The sequence below is a fragment of the Semicossyphus pulcher genome, unplaced genomic scaffold, assembly GCF_022749685.1.
Source record: "Semicossyphus pulcher isolate SPU_LCO1_2020_fin unplaced genomic scaffold, fSemPul1.0.p SCAF_25, whole genome shotgun sequence".
Taxonomy (NCBI): domain Eukaryota; kingdom Metazoa; phylum Chordata; class Actinopteri; order Labriformes; family Labridae; genus Semicossyphus; species Semicossyphus pulcher.
This window is the reverse complement of record NW_027211699.1, coordinates 9,694,981-9,717,775: the sequence shown is the minus strand read 5'-3', so window position 1 is coordinate 9,717,775 and position 22,795 is coordinate 9,694,981. Positions and strand designations below refer to the sequence as shown.

Here is a 22,795-nt window from a genome sequence, read left to right as displayed (position 1 = left end):
TAGCCATGTTCACATTTTGGTGTTTCAGTCTAAAGTGAGAAAACAAAGTAAAAACGTTTACTTGGATCCACGTCACTTTCTGAGGAGTGAACAGAAGCTACTAGAAACAGGGAAAGAAGTGAATGCAAAACTGATTCAGTCCTAAATGAAAAAGAAGTGCTGCAGATGATAAATGAAACATAAATTATGGAGGATACTATCTTCTTTCACTGTTTTTAATGGGACATAAATCTAGAGAAGGTTATCTAAGCATAACTGACTCCAACAGAGAAATATATCCTGCATTAAAACAAGCACGACACGTTCCTCCGTTTGTTTCACACTCCAGCACACATATAGAAGAGTAGATGTAAGCACTCGCACACATCAGAGGCCATAGTCTGTAAACCTGTCGCATAGGTGGTCAATATTTAATGCTTTTTTGGCTTACATCCAACGTAATCTTTGGCTCTGGGAGAAGCTCTGGGAGTTGCAATCCTCCCCATTCCGACCTTAACCCTCCTTACACACAGAGGTTAAATGGCTGGGCAGCGGACCAACCTGCAAGGACGCGGACACACTGATGTAGGACCGCAAGAGGCAATTATTTTCACTGTATTTTCTCTATTTAAATGTAACACAAAAGACTTTTATGCATTTTTGCTTACTGAAATAATAAAGCCAGAGCTATAAATAGTTCGTTTTCTGCCAATTCCCTACAATGCAGCTCTAAGCAGATGTCAGGAAGAAATGGCACAAGATATCACAATGGTATTGGTGTCATTTCAGGTCATGAAACCGGCTCTGATTGTCTGCTCTGTTGGAGACACACTGATTCCTTTCTGTTTGACTCTCTGCTTCTTTCTCCCGTACAAAAACATCTCTAATGTGTGAAAGAGCCATCACTGCACCCCATCTGTCTGCTCCCTTCGCTCCTCCTGTCGTCTTTCTCCTTCAAACTCTCATCTTCATCCCACCTTTCTGTCCGTCGCGTTTGTGATGTGTGAACGGCCAAGCGCAGCCACCTGTCTGCCTGCTGCACACGAGGGAGGAAAAGGTGCAGGACAGGAGAAAGGGAGCTTTTCTCCTCTCTGTCACCGACGCTTGCAGGAAGGAAACTAGCATGGGGCTTTTAATTAAGAGTGCCTCAGGGTGGATGGGCACTAATACACTACCTAAAGCACCTTTTTGCAAGTCAGGCCAAGATTAAAATGCTGCAGGAGAGGCGGTGAGAAAGGACAGCACGGCTGATGGTCTAAGAAAAGGGGTCATCCTTTGCTTTTGTGGTCTACATGATTTAAAGGTACAAAAAGTTTTGGGGATGATTCAGTAGATTGCTTCAGCTTGTAGCAGCCTAACAGGATGTAACGTCCACCGACAGGCTCTGATTGTTATTCTAATTGTCTGACAACATTATAGAAAGAATACATACATATGCTCTTCCTTAAAAAGCCACCAGAGTCCTTAGAGAAAAACTGTAATTTACCTTGGAGGAGTATAGATTTGCTTGTCTTCTGCTGCCCCTGTTGGTCACTGTTTCTTGGGTTTTTTATTGATGTGTGTGTCTGCTATTGGGTGTTACATAAATATTGGCTGGATGCGAACCAACCATTTAAAGGACCAAAGTCACATGATAACCCCAACAAACTCACAGATCAAGGCAGCTGTGGAAAACGAAATCCTGTGTTCTACAAGGTAAAATTACAGTTTTTGTCAATGGAGTCTGGTGGCTCTGAATAGATCAGTCTTACCTGAGGAAAAAGGTCCTTCTCTGCCATGTTTTTGACACTTTGAATTACAATTTGAGTCTGTCAGTGTCAAGAACTTTTTTAGTGGACACACTTTAAGAGAGCACATTTCCTTCCAGGGATTATGTTGCAGCCATTAAAGCCTGTTTTGTGGCCGTCACCTGAAGCGATTTACGGGGCTCCTTTAGGGGGGCGCCAAAGATCGCTGGGGGTGCACAAGGTTTTGTCTGCACTGAGATTGTCAAGATTAGATTTGCACGTGAAATAAAATCATTACAAAAGCACTTAGTTGATAATCAAAAGTCTGTTTTAAAAACATATTTTTCTGGTCCTCATTCAGATGTAGTAGCTACTTTGCAGGCCACACCTCTGCGGACTATATACTTAGAAACAAGCAGGGGGGGCTCCAAGGAGAAAAGGTTGGGAACCACTGATCTAGACCACATAATAAATAGCCCAGGTTTAAAATACTACAATTCGCCTTTAAAGGTTGATATTGGTTAATAACAAAATAATATTCAGAATCTTACGCATATCATCTCTTTTTTTCTGCCCACACAAAACCCACAAGAGTTTATGCAAATTAGAGGCAGAGAACTCATTCATCTTACTTAAGACACAGGAACTAATGCCTTAGTTTTCAAAGAAATTGAAAGTCAATCAGACGGTAGAAGGGAGCCGAACACCCAGAACTGAGCCAGCAGAATAAAGCTTTTCATAATGTGCTCATTTGTCACCGACTCTCCGCTGCATCGCGCTACACGAGGTGGGCGAGCCACGTCTGCCCGTGACAATTTATCCGCACTCATTGCAGATACAGCTATGAATCTCAATGCTCGTGCAGCCAGGAAATAAAAGCACATTACGTCTGATCACCTTGACAGATTTGAAGGACCGAGGAAACAGAGACTACAGTTTTATTTACACCGTAAATTCAGCATGGCCGCCGAGGTCTCTGGATTGATGCAACAGAAGCGTGTTAGTCAGTTTTAATCGTAACTTGTCGTCTCTTCTTATGGAGGATAAAGCTTCATGGTCTTCTTTTGTATTATGAATTGACAGATTGATAAAGGCCCTTTAAAAGACTAAATCTCATAGCACATCTACGTCTCCAACTATAAGAGCAGCATCTTTCCAAAGACCCTCCACAGAACTCATTCGCTCAGGTGGTCTGAGCCGTATAACTCTGCAGATCTCTGTCAGGATATTGTGATTACATGCACTTTCAAATTGACACGCCAATACTCCCACACTCCACTTGACACGCGACAACAGGAACTGAGTAAATTGCGAAGGTGTCACCCGGCAACATATCACGTCCGCATTACTAGTGCCCGTCCATCCTGCAGCCTGTGATTTATATCACCTAGATGGGGATGGCAATGACCTTGTGAGGAGTGCTTCAGCTTAACAGCCCTCCAGAGAAGGCTCTTACAGCTGTATTCTCACTGGTGGCAAACAAAGCTGTTGCTGTTAAGCCAAGGCTGGCACACACTCCCAATGCTCCAAGGAGTCATTGACCGCGTACGGAGAAGGATTCTTCAGAAGAGATGGGATTCCTGGACTCAATTAATGACTAGAAAATGGTAGAAGGTGAGAGGGGTGATCAATCTCGTGTGCGGCGGAGCACGAGAAAGCCGCAAGTTGGGGGGGTCTGGTTTTCTCTGAGAGAATGACTTAAGGACACTTAAGCGTGAGCAATTCATTGATGATGGTGTAAAGGTCAAGGACTTCCCAGCTGTGCTTGAGAGAGGTGGCCCTGCTGTGGCAGCATTTCAAACACTGAGGAAGCACACTGTGCTTCAATGCAACGCAAGCTTCTGCTCATGCTGCGCTACTGTTTTCTCATCTTGCCTGCCAATTCAAACACGTCCCCCTCTATTGGTTTTAGAGCACAGCAATCACCCCATCATTAATTAAGGGAGACTCTAGAAGCTCTCTTGGATAATCTCTGAGGTAATTAGCAGAAACCTTGGCCCTTCGCCCGTTTCTCACCAAGGTCTCTGGATTTCTTGCTGTGGTAGAACTACAACACTTCAAACATATCAGGAGCGGAGCTAACGTGCTGCTGCTGCTGAGTTTGGAGGGAGACTCATTGATAAGTGGCTGCTTTGCCTCGTAACAAGTTGTGTAATCTCAGATGTGGCTATCAGTAAACACAGCACAGAGCAGCACAGCAGTCGGCCTACTGTTGAGCGCTGCACACTGCTGCAGCGCCGCTTCACAGGGATGAGCCAGCCAGACTCCATGCCAGTATCTAACAGCGTCATGAAAACATCAATTAGCCGAATCACTCAGCCAGAGCTCTGGAAATTTGCACATTCAAACCCAGATAAGACGTTAATGCATCTGTCTGTGCAAACAGCAAGACAAGGAACAATCCAATTAGGGTTGGGTGATGTCTACAGAACTGGTATATGATAATATCAAGAGTGAAACTTTGTGATGAATGACGATGTTATTCAGGGGAGTACAATCTGTTTTACTGATGTCTCCTGTGATTGACTGACTGGGTAACAGCTCAGTCAGAAGAGCAGCAGCAGGTCGCTCCATGTTGCACTGGGATACAAGAAGCACACTTGTACACACTTGTCTGACTGTGTGGAAATTCGATATATTAAAAGGATACAGCTCGGCAGGGTCGGGCTTCTTTTGAAACACACATTAGAAGGTGCAGCTTTAATTCCTCCCTTCCAATACCTCTTGCCCTGAGCTGAAGGCAACTCTGAGGTAAACAAGACCTGGAGGTCACAGACCATAATTAAAAGCTTAGCCAGGGGGTATAGATCCAATTGATCATGTTTGCAAACCAAAGCAGACATCAGCCAAACATTCCCCTAATCACCCTGGAACTCATCTCAGCAGGAAGTCCAACCTCTGATTAAGCACAGAGACATCAATACCGAGCAGGGCAGGAGGAGAGGGGCGCTGAAAAAGAGCCACCAGTGAAGGTGGCTGTGATCATGTTGCTAAAAAGTCTGATGATTTAGTCCTTTGGCTGACAACATGATTGTGATAAAAAGACAAAAAAAAGCGGTGATATTTTTTAATCTACCCCTTAAATGTAATTTTTCAGGACCTCTGAACTGTGCTTCTGCTGCTCGGTTCATTAAGACCTGCTCGTATTTCACCTGCTCCCCTGTGAGCTGCACGCTCTGGACAAAGCGAACTTTCCACTCAAGCAGCCACCAGAGTCCCCCTGACCTTCAAACACAATATCTCCATCCCTCACCCATTTAAAATGGCACCGGGCAGCTGCGAGTGTCCCTGCGGGCATTTCCTCAGCTCCGTACACCGTGTTGTAGTAAACTAAGAGCATTAGATGGATGGTGAGGCTGATGGATCACTGAAGCTTAAACTTACAGTTGTTTTTTCTTGGTGCAGAGGAGGACAATGGTGCAGCTTTACTACATTTCTCATGAATATTCTGTTTATCAGTCTGCAGCTTTTGTGAGCTATCAGATGAGATGAAATTACAAGGGGAAACTTGTACTTGTACCTTTGCATGCAAATATAAAAACGTCTAGTTACTGGAACGTTCTTGCAGTCTCAATCTCAGTCTCAAGAACATAATCGGCAGTATGAAGACTTTTCTGCAGCAACACCAGGTTTGAAGCCTTCCTCTGACATAAAAGTGACAGCTCCTCTTGGAAAGCACATGATCCATATGTCACTGACGCCACAGCTAATATAGACAGTAACTCCTCTGGGGCTCCCAGCAGCCATCCATCCATCCCAGGAGAGATGGACAGAAGTGATTAATACTCGTTTACTGAGTGAGGAGGCTGTTCACTTATCCCCCTCCTCTCATAGCGCTCAATATCAATTAGAGAAGCTCTCTACTGTCAGTGTGAAGGAGGTAGGTGGTCTTCTGGAGAGCTGGTAATGATCCTCCATGCGTTCAGTGGGCAGGAAATGAAGAGGCGGACTCATGCAACAGTATTTACCTTTGCATACGTTCACCGACATACTTTTGACACATGTGGCTTCTTTCTAAGTGTGCAGAAGATTTTTGTGCGGTTTCTGGATTGTGACTTTTTAAATACGCTGTAAGTGGCTAAGCACACTCCTCATACTCCACTACCAAAAGTCTTTGTCTCTGGTGGTAAATTTAAGGACAGACTGATGACTTCAGGGGGCACATCAAGGATCACATCCTCAAGCAGTATTTCTTGGTTATATTTAAATTCCCAAATGTCACTTGCAAATAAAGATTTAGCACAAAGGTTAACGTGATGTGCTGAAGTGAGCACTGATGCACGTTGCAAGCAGCACCGTTCGCACCGGACTCATTATAACACGGGGATGAAGAGATGAGACGTAAAGGTTAACAAGCTCTGAGTGGTTGGAGTGGATGGTACTGAGTGTTTTATGGTCTTTGGTCAATAGTTGTGTTTTGTTACCAAAGAATTGGTTCTTTATCTCTACAGAGGAAGTAGGTCCTCTTCTACGGAGTCGGCCATGTTTTTGAAGTGGACCAGCATGTACGAACCAAACACTGGATGTAGGAGGGGCCTTGCATAAGGGATTTAAACCTAGAGCAAGGCCACCAGTTTGGGGGAAATAGCCGCGAATAATCATGCAAAAAATGTGACTGTCATCCATCCGTATATATACTGCTTATCACCAGTGAATCTAACGAGCATGTCTTTGGACTGTGGGAGGAAGCCGGAGTACCAGCATGGAAGCCACACATGTATGGGGAGAACATACAAACTCTCAGAAAGGCCCCCCTTTGTCCGAACTGGGACTCGAATCAGAAACCTTCCAGCTTTGAGGCAGCAGCGCTAACCACCGCACCACCGTGTGAAACTTAACTGTCATACGTTAAGAAAAATCTGTGTTCATGATGTCAAGGAAAACTTTCAGTGAACAATCAATCATGTGACAGAAGAGTTATTTTGTTTGAAAAATGTGACACAACAATGATGTCCCATTTCCTTGCCAAAGTTTTCAGCCACTACTCTTTGTAGCTGTCTTTAAAAGGGCCACGACCCAGTCGAGGATACTACAAAACTAAGGGTGGGACCAAGGGAGAAACTGGGGCCGAACCTTTGAGATACTTTTTTTAAAGACTTTAAATCTAGTTTTTTATGTTCTTATATTCTTATTGCATATTATTGTGTTTTTAATACTTTAATTCAATAAAGCTTTAACAGAAAATACAAACAAAGGCCTCAAAGACCAGTCAGTAATTATTATGTCATTTGACTGACAAAATAATAACCTCTGCAGCGTCTCAGATATCTGAAGTAACACAGGCACATTAGTTTAAAAGAGCAGGAAAGCTGCTGCATCACATCCTCTTGTTTGATCAATAATGACTTTGTGTTGTTCAAGACTTTAATGTGATGACCGACCGTAATGTGCACAGATGGCCTGAGCCCAAACGCTGCCCTTTGCACTCATTTCTATTTTAATTTGGGAACAATGAAGTGGCATGGCAGGAGGGAGAAAAGCTACCAAATTACTGCAGTCCTGTCCGGGTTGTACACAAGGTGTCACACTGTCCCGGGCTAATGGCTACTCTATTGAAAATCACAGCGTGTCACAGGCAGCACAGCAGCAGGAAGTCACTCCATCACTCATGTTTGCTGTAAAGGAAACAGGGCTCAGCGGACGAGAAGGTTGCTACAGTTGAGTGGCAACGATGGTGACAAGGCCAGAGCCGAGGGCGGGAGGCAGGGCCCCGACACACCCGCCAGCTGTGAACCCTGACATTAAACACACCCCGTCCTCTCGCAGGGCAGCACAGGTGACTGCAGGTGTAGCCAGGGAGTGGTGAGTGATGGTCAGGAGGGGAGGTGGGGTCTGATGTCTGCAGAGTGTCAGTGATTTCACATAAACAGACACAAAAATAACTCAGCTGAGCGGAGTGGGAGAATGTGGCGTGTTTTCATGTAATGTGAAGTTAAAGAGTGACGTGATTTTAATAAAGACTTGTATTTTGTAATGTTGAGCACTTTGTTGACGGTGTTTGGTTATTATTATTTGGGATAAAAGTGTAAAATTACAGAATTTCTCTGCAGAACTTTTTCGTGCGCTCACTTAATTGACTTGTTTGTGATTTAGATTTCTTTGTTGGGGCTAACGATCTTTAGCCTCTCACATCTTAGCTCAAGCAGACATCTTTCACCCTGTGACTCAGAATAATGTAGAGCACAATGTTTTTCTTTTTGGCTTCAGTCTAAACTGACATTTATGTGATTTTCCTCATGATTTAGACTCTAACTTTCTTGGCTGAGTGTCTGGACCTTTTCTTCATGTTATCACTCACATACATGGAGTAAACACAGGGCTGGGACTGGAGCCATTTTGAATCATTAGCCGGTGTTGTAAAGAGCCCTGCAAACACGACAGCACCAATCAAATACAGCACATGCGAGGGGGGGAGGGTGACGATAAAGAAGAGTGAAAGGTGCAGCTAATACCGTTGTGTTTCTTGGTGGACAGCGTGTGGATGCTGCTGCGTTTGTGTGTTGTTTATGCGAGGTAGCACGCGGCTGTGCGGGGGATGGCTGGAGCGCCATGATTCAGTGGTGTTGTGATTTTAACAGCGGACCCAGGACGGGCGGTTTATTTTCGCCCGTCGCCCTGTGAGTGACGGTCCAATCAAGCTTGGGACGGGCTGTCAGGCCTGTCAGGCTGAGGAATGAGAGGAGATGGGAATCAAAGACACAGAGCAGGACCGAACCATGATGGACGGACCTGAGCGGAGCCGCCGCACAGGCGAGGGCAGGAGGGAGGGAGGGATGAGAGAAATGGGGGGAGACACGGAGAAAATGGAAATATGTGTCGCAAGAAAAAGAGGAGGCGGAAACAGAGGGCTGGAGCCAAACAGGAATAAAAAGGAGGATGATAAGAGGCCAAGAAAAAGCCTAAATGTTTTTAAGGGAATACTGTAAGATTAAATTGTTCTTACCGATCCAGCGCATGAGCGAGGTGAGAATCTGAAGATATTTGGTCTTCTGGGCGTTGAAGAAGGTGAAAGGCCCCAACAGGACGGTGAAGATGCTCTGCAGGAAGAAATACAGCGGAAGAGTCAGACAAAAAATATTCCAACAGGCAAACAAACAGCTTTTAAAATCAGCCTTTATTTAAAGAGGGCTTGTGAAACAGGCTTTAAGTGAGGACCTCCCTTTACTATCCAATAAGAAGAGGCGGCAAACACTGAGAAACAAAGGCAATAACAGTAAAATGTCAGCCACTATGAATGATGGTGTAAATGTCAGAGCTTGTCAGTGAGTAAATGTGATTTACAGGGATGAGTATTATGAACATCTGTCCAATCCAACCTTTGAGATACTTCTGATTTGTATTCTCCCTGAAACATATCATCACAGCTGTGTGAGGTGCATCACATGCCTCTAATTACTGCTCAAACAGTTGATTAATCAGAGAAAGAGAACATTACTTGACAGACATTATTAATTATCAAGCAGGTTTTATATTGAGTGAACATTTTTAACATCTATTTTTCACTGTCGACCTAAATTTTTTATTCTTGTCCAACAACATCACAGAAAAAATCCCCACAGAGGTAAACCTGTTAAAAAGTGAGATGTTTTGTTTTGTTTTGATGACCTATGACAACACTCTTCAAAGCCACCAGACTCCATGCAAAAAAACACTTATTTTAGCTTGTGGAACAGAGGAGTTTCTCGTCTTCCAATGTGGCGATCAGTTAGTTTGTTTGTTATTATGAAACTTTGGTGTTTTTAATGTTATTTTTTTCATATTAAAAACAGTATTTGAAAGTGCTTAATACCACTAAAAAAACGAACAGATCAAGGCAGAGGTCGATAAGCAAATATCGGGTTCTGCAAGTTTAAATCGCTGGTTTTGTCAATGGAATCTGGTGGCTTTGAAGAAAACGACGTAATGGCTGTTTTTGGCTCATAAAACAAGAAATTTTAACTTTAAAAAAGGTTCCATCACTGCAGAGATACGTTCTGTAATGTTATCAGACATATTATTCATTAGTGGTTTTAAAAGACCCCAAATTAATAAAGTTCTAGTACAACCATTTAAACATAAGAAATCTGAGCGTCGTTTGATTTCAGACTGTTGGTTGTAAAAATAAGTTAGTTGAACATTCCACACTGGCGCAAGGAAATTGCGACGGTCACTTTTTAAACATTTGTTCAGCCTTCAAAGGTGTAACAACTATCAGTAACTGGAAAGACATCCCTGCTTCTAACATGTTTGCATTCTGCCGCTCTTGCATGTTTGCGTGATCACTGTTAGGTAATTCACTGGCAAGTAATTTTGAAATACCCGTGAGGACGTATCAATCTACCAAATGCTGTCAAAATCCCATCAGCCCTCTCAAAGATAGGCGAACAGATGAAAAAGTGGACCAATCCATAGTCCACCAAAAATTTGAAGTCCTCTCAGGCCACAGCTCTGATTGCCTGTCTGATACTTTTCTTTATCAAGACCTGAAATCAGAGACAGTGGCTCAGCTACTGTAGCTCCAATTCCATCAGTTCCCCTCACTCCTTCTCCTCCTTTAGGCCTGCAAACGCATTCCCTTCATCCATTTCCTCCCCTCGACCCCCGCTCTCTGCCACTCTCAGGTCTGACTGCACATGATCTCAGAGGCAGTCTCTTGTGTGCCATTTCATCTGAAGAGCAGCCTGCAGGGCTTCAAACAGGGACTCACAGTCTTTAGCTCAGCGTTGCATGTGTAGAATCAGGGTCAAATGTAAGATGTCACTAAGAAACATAAAAAATAGATCTTTTAATCTACCGAGCCTCGACTCACAACATTCCTGACCACTGTTTGGTAAGCCATGCTGGCATTGTGTCTCTTTGCGTGGCGTTGTCGGCCTTTCTTTCCACCTCTTTGGCAAAATGTCTCAACAACAATGATGCAAACTGATGCTGTTGTACAACATATGTCCTGTTCAACACATCATGATCTTAAGACTAAACATCTTTAATCTTTGCAATAAAATCACTACCAACCCTTGCAATATTTTGGTGACATATTGAAACGATTGCTGTGTGATTTCTGCCGGGATTAAAGATGTTTACTAAGGTCTAAAGAACAAGATGTGTGGGCCAGTGCGTCTGTATTGAACGACAGCATTATCTAGGAACAGTGTTTGACTATTTTGCCTAAGTGATTTTCCCTCTGTATTTTAGAGGCTGTGCTGGATCATGTTGCATTTCCAATGGAGGTACGATTACATGTTCAGCCTTAACCCATGCATTTATGTAATAATCCTCAGTTTTATAATGCCCATGATCTCATTCCTTTTATAACACAGGGGTTGTGCAATATTGTATATATGCGTTTATTTAATGTTGTATGTCAGTTGCCAACATTTCTTGGTATACTATTGGACTGTTTGTTGTGTATTGTATTTAGTGAACGCAGCTGTATGACGTACTGTTGTCAAGCCAAATTCAGATTCAGATAAGACAATAAAGTATGTGTTAGTTATCTTAATAACTTTAGTGCCATCATCAGTTCAAAATTCTTCAGTGTGTAACCAAATTCAGAGTTCCCAGTGAACTAGGAAAGACTGCTTTTAAATTCTTCGCACCGAATGCTTGGAACAAATGACAGTGCACCTTAGAGCTCGACACTCTGGTTCCAATGGGTCAATTCAGAAATCTTCTCAAAAGTCTGATTGATTTCAGCTGTAATTGTTTTTAACTTCTTTAACTCGTTGTAATTGACCTTTATTATTTTTATGGCTTTCATTGTATTATACTTATTATGGTAATTTATTGATGGATACTGTATATTTAAATGTATGTGTTTTATGTTTTATTGTACAAAAAATAATGGTTATTATTATTATAAATACCTGTTAATCTAATGACATCCTCTCAGCATTGGCTGTATTTTTGGCTCAATTTTTCTTCCCTAAGAAGATGCCGCCTTGTCCCGCCCTACTGTGCTATTGGCCAGACAACTGTGCCAACTGTGCTATGATTGGCTAGTACTCTCTAAGCATTTTTATCCAGAGGTTGCTGTTCCTGTCCAACGTAAAGTCCACTTTGAAAAAAGTCATAATCTTTTCCGAAGCTTGACTGATTCTCAACATGAATCTCACGCTTGGTGAACATGTTAAAGATGATATCCTCCAAACACCAGCATCATCACTGTGACACGGGCAACTTGATTAAGTGAAAATCCATGAAATCTATCTTCATTAAGCACATTATATTCTGTTTCTGGAGACATTGTTGGAAATGTACACATTCTATTAATTGGCTACTACTTATAGATAGATGATAGATGACACAAGCATTAATAGGTGCTGTTTGTACACAAGCACATATCAGGGGACACTTTACTTATTAATGCTGTTAATCAATAAGGTAGTGTTGATGCAAAACAGTGTTTTAAAAGTATCTGGAAGCACCCTGTGGAGTGTTCTTTGTGTTTGAAGTAGTGAATGAGGAAACAAGGGAATCATTTCGGACACAGCTAAGTCAGCGTTTACTTCCAGATGTACACACGGACAGCTTGGGCGTCTGTGGGGGTGAGAGGGGAAAAATAATAGCCTTTAATTCTGCTGAATAATGATGATGCCTATGTGCCTGTATATTACAGTATTACCAGCTGTCTTCTTGGCAAAGTGCAGCCAAAGCTCAAGGCGAGCCAAAGCATAAATCCTCAACATCTACTGGAGGTAATGAATGAACCATTATGAAGAGAGATGTGTCTGAGGAAGAGAGTGAAATTAATGGCAGCTGGCAGACAGACAGCAGTGTTCTCGCACTAAATGTTTCAGCTCGGTCTGCCCTCTCGCACCACCTTTGGTTTCTGTCTAAAGATCACTTTGTAAACGACAGCTTGACATCAGTCTGGGCAAACAAACTTCTTTACTTAGCGGGCCCTGATACTATCTATCGAAAGGAGTTCTTACAGAAAGGTGAACACAAGCTTTCCTTTATCCGTTTCTTTGGGGAAATTGATTTTTAAAAAATGAGTGTGGTTTGCTGGTGATTTCTCTTTACTAGTGGCAGAACAATAGCTGAATATTGCCGTGACACAAAAAGACTATCTATTCTATCTAATAACTTATTTTGATATGTTTTAATGCTCTTTTAACTGATCTGGGTCCCTCTATCCGTGCAGCAACTAACGGGAAAAACTGATACCATATTACGCATTACATGTGAGCAAAACTTAATTCATAAAGTTTCTTCTACTTTGTCAACTCAGAAAGTCCAGTACCAAAACTTCCTCCTACTTTATGAGAGGTTTTACTGACTTGAGGAGCGTTCATGTGAACTTTTCCGAACTTTTTCTTCTTCTCCTTTTTGCCCACTGAGCTATTTGTTTGGTGTTGACGTTGTAGAGCTTGTTGCTAGTGTAGCAAGTCTGTGTTTTTGGGTACAGCTCTATTTAACCTTTGTGCTCTGCTGACTTGTGATAGAAGAATTAGTTGTGGTATCATTAAAAAGCCGCTATTTATTGTGCTTTCACATTTTCTCCTGTTTTGTGGAAAGTAAAGAAGCTTAGTTTTGTTTTCCTGTTAGATTTTGGTAGCTACAAGTCTTTGTTTATTTCACCAGTTGGAGACCGTGATGCCGTTCTGCCTCCAGTTCTGGAATTTAAGTAACTTTATGTCTGTTAAAAAAGCTGTGTCCCAATCCAGGGGCTGCAGCCTTCAAAGGCCGTATTCGAAGGCCGACTGCGTCACAGAGATGTGTCGAAGGCTGTCCCAATTCGAAGGCTCCTTCAGATGCGACCGGACGCGAAGGATCCATCAGGTGCATCTTTCGCGGCCCACCGTATCCTGAGATGCATTGCGTGCCAATTCAAACGAAATGGCAGACTTTTAAACGGCCGAGGAATACACTTAAAAATGTAAACGTTTTTGGTTTCAACTCAGTCAAATAACTAGCGTTACACCTGTTTAAGAAAACTAAAGGTCTCTTGAAACAAATCTTTAAAATAATAGGTTAACTTACTCAGCGTTAGTTATGCTAGCTAGTAAGCCTGCTAGCTACCTGTTGCTAGGCGACAGGACTGGCGTTTGGTGACGCAAGGGTAGACCAGACCATCTCATTTAATCTCTACGCAGGCTATGAATGGAGAATCCTCCGTGGGCCGCCTCCTTCGAAGGCTGCAGCCCCTGGATTTAGACACAGCTTAAATTTTCTGCAAAGATATAAATGGTTTTACTTTGTTTTTCAGCCTCTTCTCGTTTTTGTCCATTTTGGTAAATGTTTTATGAAAACTCTTTACATTACTAACGTGGTTCCCCTAGACATCCAAAAAGATCCCAACACCTTCAGGTCAGATTAGAAGAAAATCAATTGGTAAACAAGTCCAAATAGATTCATTGTAAAGCTTTCATCAGCTCAAACACGGAGCCGTCTCAATGCACAGGTCAGACACCAGCCTAGTGTTGCAGAGATAGTGATATCCCTGAGGCTACATAGCACCGCGCCTGTTCTTTATGTGGGCACACGGCTGATGAACAGTTTCTAGACCACTCATGAATCACGACTGCACCTCCAACAGCTTACAGCCTCCCATAAAACCCCATCCCGAACGATGGCCTGAGGACACTGGGCTGCTCAACTGTATCTCAACAACGAGACCAATGCAAGAACACGACGACACAAGTCTTCGTTATAGAGATTGCTACATTTTTACCAATTAATTCACCAACAAAGACCTTAATGTGGCTGCTGTGGTCAGAAATACAAAGTGAACCACATTTTAAATTGTGTCAGAATTAAAGTGCTGATATTCAACAGCAGGACAGCGACAGATCAATCACAAAAGCAGCTCTGGAAAGAGATTGATCACTCTACAGGAGGCTCAATAGATCAGTCTGCATGCAGCCATAGGCAGAGTTGTGTTTCCGGAAAATGTACCTGAAGTAAGAGCTTTTAAAATGCTGGTTAATGATGGCTAACGCAGCACACCGCTAACTTCACTCGCTCTCGTTTTGTCCAATTAACTTTACCTTGCAAACACTCCTGCTGACCATCATTTACAAAGCATGCTTTCATTTTTATGTTGATTTCTACACTTTGGGAAATTTATGTCAGTAAAGCTTTGACTAAGACTTAAAGTTAATGGTCTAAAACGTGTAAAACCACAAAGACAGTTCATTAACTAGACAATGAGGACAGAGACTAAATATATGAAGAGGCTTGGTCCTATTAAAAAAGGAGTTCTTTAGTTTGGGAGAAATTAGATAACAAAGGACTTCAGGCTACAGAGAATGACAAAGGGAGCATGGGAAAGAAGGGAAGAGGAAGTGTGAGTGGGCGGGTGCTGTAGGGTGACTCAGACCCAAAGAGTTGGCATTGTGATGCCAGAGCACAGAGACAGACTGGTAGGATCACCGCGGCCAGCAGGAGATCGCACTTCACCATTTCACCTTAAAGAAGCAGTGCTTTTGTGCCCTGTCAGTGCGATCCGGCTGCGAGCGATGAAGCAGGAAGAAGAGATACATCCAGTCCAGACTGAAGTACAGACTGCTAAGGCAAGGCTGATTTCATAAACCATACGATACATTCTCAAACGCTGGCCGACAATAAAGAGAGAAGCCTTTATTTAGGTTTTAGGAGGCTATTAGGTTTTATATTTTAAATCACTTTAGACTGGACTCTGCAAACAACAATTTCCATGGCCAAATCACGTTATGTCACGTGATCATCAATAAAGATACAACCTGATGATGCAAAGGACAGATGCCCAAGCTTTCCACTGCAAAAACAATGAACGCTCCAGCTAAAAAAGACGCCGTCTGGCGAGCCCGGGCTGTTGATAATATCTCTACAGATGACATTAGCAAATATATATCGTGTCTTCTTAACAAAAACAGTGTCCCCCACAGCGTGGCTCTGACGACGTGCAGCAGTAGCTCAATATGTTGCTGAGAGAAGCAATGCATTTCCACGTCAGACTTCCTGATGTGGGACACGACTGAACAATTCCCTTCTTGGATATGAAAGTAAAGCTGCAAAAAGGAAGATTTTTCTTGTTGATATTATTAAAAAACTACAATCATCAATCAGCCACCTGTGTGCTCCAAGGTGTCAAATGTTTAACAGTTGTAATCATATCTACATCACACGGTACATCTGAGCACCAGCATCAGTGGTTTCTCCCCAGCTGCAGCGGTGTCAGCTGGAGGGATAAAAGTGCCAGACACCAGGAGAACAAGAGATGAATATAACCAGAATTTCATAGCGTGGACAGATTGAATGACACTTGGTTCCGATGCATTTATTCATTTAATACTTTGTTCTGGCTGTTCCAGCAATTTCATCGCACTTTTGCTCGCAGGGCGGACATCCGCATTTTATCTGCGTTTCTGCTTCCTCGCCACAGAAACTGCTTACGTTTCATGCTCACTTTAATAAATGTCTCAATAAACAAAAACAAACTCTGTCAGGGGAAAAGTGGCATGAATCAATTCTGGCTAGACCCCCCCTCCGCCCCCCGTTCACCCCCCTTCACCAGGCTGATGGGTTTTGCTCCTCCGCTGCAGCACACACATCAGCTGTGAGCATTTCACTTTTGACAAGAAAGACATCCTTTAAAAAATCGGTCATTTCTCCTCCTCGGTGTGTGACAACACTCTCTGCAACAGCCACCTGGCCGGCTGCTATCACACACTTCAGAGAAACACAACAAACCGGGAGTGTGAGACGGGACAGGTGACCAAAGCAATCATGGATACAAACACTAAGATAGGCCCTATTACCTCTTTAGAGGGCACAGACTGGAGACGTTGTGACGGCCCCTGCATAGTATAAATCTCTTGTATTAACGCATGTGTTTGTTTGCAGAGGAGCTGGTCAATAGCTGCCGCTGTATGGAGCACCTGGGCCCATGGCTCCGAGTATAAATACAGCAGCTTCCGGCGGTCTCTCTCTCTCTCTCGCTCTCTCTCGCTCGCTCTCTGGACTCAGTTGTTTGTCATGGCCTCACGGGCCGGGTTATGACAAAATGGGGATCCCGGACGAGCCCCCATTTTGTCATAACCCATTAAAGAAGTATGACAGTATATAAGTTTGCTCCAGTAGATTGCTTTACTTTACCGATATGAAACAGGCTTTAATGGCTGCAATGTAATCCTTTGGGGCAAATGCGTTTGTCCACAAACAGTGCTTGGTTCTTACCACTGAAAGACTCTGACTGTCATTCAATATTCCGATTGTCAATTGCCTAATTACATGATCCCAAATTGATCCCTATAGAGAGACGTTTTTGTTAAAGAAGAGTTAAAGGAAAAAGATTCTTTTCACCAGAATCACTCCATTGACAACAAATGTTGTTGCTTGGGTACTGCTGCTTTAATCAGTTCATCTTTTGGTGTTATTTTGTGTTGCACAAATGTTTTTACCATTTAAAAGATGCACAATAACACAATCAAAGTAACTGATCGAGGCATTCGTAGACAAAACCTATTTAAGCTAAAGGCACTGTTCTTGCCATTGGAGTCGCAACATTTGCAAAAACTAGTGGCCTTTGCTGCACCGTCCTCAGTCTCTGTCTCCTTTCAGCTTGCATCTGTCCTCTGTCTAAAAAGTACTTTTAGAAAAGTAACAGACTAACATCACTTTTCTTCAAGTTTCCGAGCGCTCTCTGTGACGCCGCAAAGTTAATAATTTAGGAGTAAGAGATTAACGGGGCTTAGATATGGTGAATGATCTCAATAATGGCGAAAAACCCGCCACCAACTGGCAACGCCGGCTGTCAATCACTTTCAAAGTCTATAAAAGACCAGTGTTTTGGATTTGTGCGGATGAGAGGGCGCAGAGAGTATGGAAAGGCATTTAATTGGCATTAGATTGCGTCAGTCGGAGGCCACGAGCCAATCCACTGGTCTCATTAATCTCCACATATGTGAGCGTTTCTCCTGAGCCACGTGTTGCCTCAGCTCTTCATCCATCACAGTTGGGCTACATAAGTCAACCTCTGACCGTCCAACCCCATTTAAGTAATTAATCAACATATTTTTCTGCTCTTTTCTGCGAGGTCGGCCAAACACTGCGATGGGCACAGATGTCCTCGAGCTCTTGGACGTCACTGTGGTTGAGTTCTTTATCCAAACGAGCCACACGAGCGCTTTGTTTGTGTCGGCCAAGCTGTCAGACGTTTGACAATTGTGATCACTGTTCAGTTCGGTAAATGCTTTTGGCTGACACAAACAAACAGGGTTAACGGAAGAAGAGCCAGAGGGCGAGCAGAGATCACACCAGGGAGAAAGACCAGCAAAGTGCCCGGGTGCTTCCATGCGGTGGTCCAGCCTGGACGCTGATAATCCCCTCCCCATCACCCACCCCCACAATCCAACAGAGAGAGAAGGATTACGATGAACAATCCCCACAGTCCCAAGATCCCCAGCCATTTGTGTCTCATGTTAATCTTGATTACAAACAGATTTCAGATAGAAAATACTGAATCTTTTTTTATAGTATTAGCAGATTGGTGATTTTTGATCATTGTCACATCTCTGGAAAGAAAGGACACTGAAACTTCTCAGCTTCTATTCTGCTGATTAAGGGAGGTCACGTGTGATTAAAGGGTTAAAGTTCATGTTTACATCCGGGCTTCTTCCAGGATAAACGTACTTTAACTCCATGCAGGTCATGTTGGATTAGGACCATTTGTGTTTAACTTCAACCTGCAACACTGCTGGGAGTTTTTCACCAACACACAAAGAAGGCTTCCTAACCTTTTGTTGTCCTGGTAAAAGAACAAACATTCCAATAGGAATGCGTTCAGTGCTCGGGACCTAATAAGGTCATGTAATTAATAATTGACACCTCTTGGGCCTCATCAGGTATTTTCTTTAACATCATCATCACCTCTACTTATTTTCGCTGAAGCTTAAAGGCAATTTTTCTTCACGTTTTATCTGGATCTCCATTAAATTTAGTCTAACAAATCCTTCAGTGTGTGCTATACTGACTGAGGCGGCTCAGCTCTCCTGTTCATAGACGACAGCAAAAATGGCATCCCTAAATATGACTGCAAAGGATGTCATGGACGAGTGTTTTGCAGTGTGTTTGCTGACTCTGAGATTCAGCCTTATGTATTCGACCCACAGTAGCACTGAGGCTGCAGCTGCTAGCAGGAAGTGCATCCATCTAAATGAACTCCTGGCATGGCTCCTCAGCCGTGCATTACATCCTCTGCATTTTGGGCTGCCATTTTTGCTGTTTATAGCATAGTTCTGCACCTTGTCTTAAGACGGCAGTGTGTGCACAACGTGAGGCTCAGCGTCTCTCCAGATTCGCAATTAGTGTTTGTTGCAAGTCTATTCACTCAGAACAGCCTTGCATCATCTCCTACAGTCGTCAGGAGCTTTTGGACATCAGAGCCCAAAACCTGGACAACTTTATCATACTCATACCAGAGATCACTACGACAACGGAGGCCACCAACTTGGTCCAGAACTGCTCACATGCTGCATTTTGTTGTTCAATACTTGCTCAAATAGCCTGTAGATCTTTGGGGCAACCAACTCTAATCAACTGAAATAGGATGTTGCAACAGTATAGAGGCAGCTATAAGCAACTAAATACAAGATGCACGTTGCAATGCAGATAACTTAACTGAAACACAGGTCTGTTTCCTCACCAGCAGAGCAGCTGAGAAAGCGGCAATAATTCAGAGCTTCCACAGCTGCTCGCATCATTTCACTTTAATTAAGAGCTCAAGTTGAGACCTTGACTGAGTACAGTACAGAGTCGAGCAATCCAACACTTTCTTAGACACACAGACAGTTTGACATTAAAATATTACTCAGAACAAAGGATCCACAATTTGCTTTACTTTTCATTCAGACTGATTGAAATTAATTACCAACCATTTAATACCCATTAAAAAGATACATACATATGTTCAGGACAAAAACACGCATCAATCTCGAGAAAAAGACGGATTATTTCGATTCGCGGACAATATTTCATCTTAATGATGCAAAATACAATAAAATGGTGGAAAAATCACTTCATATACATCATGTAGAGAATGCAAAGGAATGTTGGATATTATGGGGCTCTTTAATGCCTCCGTGGTGACATGTATGATGAAAGACTTTGGGGGAGCCTGATCGCGGTGGCACAGATTGGAAATGGAATAAAATAGGCCATAAAAGCCCAGGAGATACGTACAAGACCAAATGATAGCAATAACAAGTCAACTGATTTACTGAACACACAGGCAGCGGGGAGAGGGGGGGGGGCAAAGATGAACATGGTTGGAGGCAACACAACGCAGTTACAACCACACTGGAAGTGTACGTTTGTCAGGGTGAAAGAGAGGCTACCTTCAGCGTCATTAATCACCTGCTAACATCTCCACCAAGCAGACATAATTAATATAAATAAATAAACACAATGATTTGACTTGACCAATTTTATACGCGTCGTCATTTCCTTTACGAGGATTAAACGTGTATTTAACCTTGTGCAGGAATGTCAACATGAAGCAGCATCGAAACTGTAATGCTAAATATTATGTGAAGGGACACTGAAGTGATCCTCATGAATACAAATCAATAATCACAAGAGTGCACTTTGGCAATAAGTGTAGAGTTGATTGATAACTTAATGAAGCAGTCAGATAAACGACAAAGATCTGACAACAGTTTATATCATCTAATAATCGATTAAAAGTCATTTTTCTAGTTAAAAAAAGATGATTATTCTCTTATTACAGCTTCTGAATTTTAGTTTATTTCTGTTCTGTATCATTGTACATAATCATGGTACATGGAATATCTTCAGATATTCAAACTGCTGTTCACACAACTCAAGCACCATAAGAGGTCACCCTTCGCTCTGTCACTGAGTCCAAACTGGAAAAGCATCAAAATCAGTTCGATGGCTCTGCTTTCCATGATCTGCTTTGTCTTCCTCTGTCGCCGCGTCTTAACTGGCTTTGAGCCACACAACTCTGGCTACACAGTGAGCTATGTCCAAGGCCGTTTTTCATTCATTCTTCTCGCTCGCAATGTGGGATGTGGTATTTAGACGCTTGCTTGCTGTTTGGACACGGTGCAAAATAAGGATAAGGATAAGGGTCGTCAAAAATGTTAATTGTTATCTACCAGGCTGACAGAGTGTAAGAAATCGGCACCTCAATTAAAAGCATAAGCAGGACAAAACAACCCTTCTATGACAGGAATAACGCCGTGTCTCTACTCATTTTCTAGAATTTCCTTTTAGTCTAAACTGTAAATATTCTGCAGGGATATTTGCTTGAAATGTTCCAGATTTGGGTGCAGAAAAGTCAACAGAAAGAAAGGAGGATGGAGAAGAAAGAACGGAAAGTTAAACTAACTTCAGTGAACATCTTTTCCTACAAACTGGCTGCACCTGCTGCTGACAGTGCATCAAAACGTGTGACATGTTGGCTGGACTAAATCAGTTCAACCTCTGCTGGACACATGCACGTCCCTAAGTCCGACGAGTAAAAGACTGGTTATAAATAATAATAACGATGAGTCAATGTTGTGCTGACTTCTGTGAGTGTTGATGCATATTTGGGTTTTTATGGGGTAGACATAAAGTCTGTATAACTGAACGCTTATCTGCTGCCAACAGAAGCCTCTCCATCCATCTCTAATGTGACCGTCTCTGTCAGCTCTGGACGCTGCTGCAACCCCCCTCTGGGTCTTTGGGTCACCATCAAGCAACATAAATTAAACATACACAGCCACACACACACACACAAAACCTCACCAACACACATGTATAGATGAATAAATAATGCCGTCTCTCTCTCTGAGCATGCCCTGCATCCAAAAGGCGACTGACGCAGACTTCAGGAAGGCAGTGAACCAGGACGTGGACGGACTGTCGGCCAGGAGGGAGACGATAAAATTCACCAGAGGTCCTTCACACAGTTTGTTCCAAGTGTTGCTCTGACATCGCTTTGTACGATCACCAAATAACCAAGCAAATAAAATATATTCTTAGTTTCTATTTTTGGCTGAATAAGATATAACAGAAAAGGATGCTGCTGCTCATTCCTACATCAGATTTAAGATTGAAAATGAACGCCTGGTTGTTCTCACATGAGGCAGATACAGCTGCTGTCCACCTTTGCTGATGTATGGCTCACTGCCGCTGGTGTGCGGGCTTACACAGATAATAGTAGAGATAGAGTAAATATCAGTGAGTGAGTCACACATTCACTCACTCAGTGTTGGTGTTTCTCCTCACAGGAGCCAGGAGAAGGCGGCACAATGTGTCATTTATTCAGGATCTGGTGATATCACTCACTTTGTCAGTGATACAGCTGTCGAGCACTTAGCATCCAGTGAGGCGCTGTGTGTCATCCTTTGATACCCTGACCAAACCTGGACTTATAAAGAGCTGCGAAATGTAGCATCTGACCATGAACAAATCACATTACCGTGGTTATTGTTCCGATCTATGTCAAATGTTTTAAGGGGAGTTTTAAAGCTCGGCCATGTAGTGAGATACTTTGGGATTTAAAAACTTATAGTGACACAAAGTTTTGGAATTGCTCGAGCAGATTGCTTCAACCAGCAGCCCGGAAACAGGCTGTAAAGGCTGCAACAGAATCCTTTGGGGCAAATGGGCCTGATCAAAGATCTTCTATTAAAAGAACTTGTTTTTGCCACTGAAACAGTTTTCTGTTTATTAGTAAGAAGAAGGTTTGACTTTAATTTTACCTTGCAGAACACAGGAGTTGCTGGTCTACAGCTGCCTTGCCAGATAGTTTGTTTCTGTTAATCTGTGGCTTTGGTGTTTGTTGCTATTGTCTGGAACACAAATATTGTGTGTGACACCGACACGGGCAGCAGCTGACCAGCAACTCTTGTTTTCTGCAAGATAAACATTCCTCTTCAGAGAGCGATGTAAGCAGAACTTTTTCATTTAAATAAATGTCTTTTAAGTTACTATTTATCACTGAATGAGGTAAAACAATGGTGACTGATCCTATGGCCCACTGATGAAAGCCTTTGCATTTGCAGTATTTAGTATTATTATGGACTGGGTGTCTGTGGCGACATTCCCGGAAAAAAAATTGCATCAGGCGGAGCTAAGCGGCTGCTTCTCCGCTCTCTGCAAGTGTTGCGAGTAAACAG

At 42.8% G+C, this 22,795-nt stretch overlaps 1 protein-coding gene across 1 annotated transcript in view; it reads right to left on the bottom strand.

Annotated features, from left to right (window-relative positions):
• tmem104 (transmembrane protein 104) overlaps positions 1-22,795 on the bottom strand; it is a 65,097-nt gene that overhangs the window by 7,315 nt on the left and 34,987 nt on the right. The window contains exon 9 of the mRNA XM_069676381.1: positions 8,650-8,743. Coding sequence (XP_069532482.1) covers positions 8,650-8,743 — 94 coding nt within the window. The remainder of the gene's footprint in view (positions 1-8,649; positions 8,744-22,795) is intronic.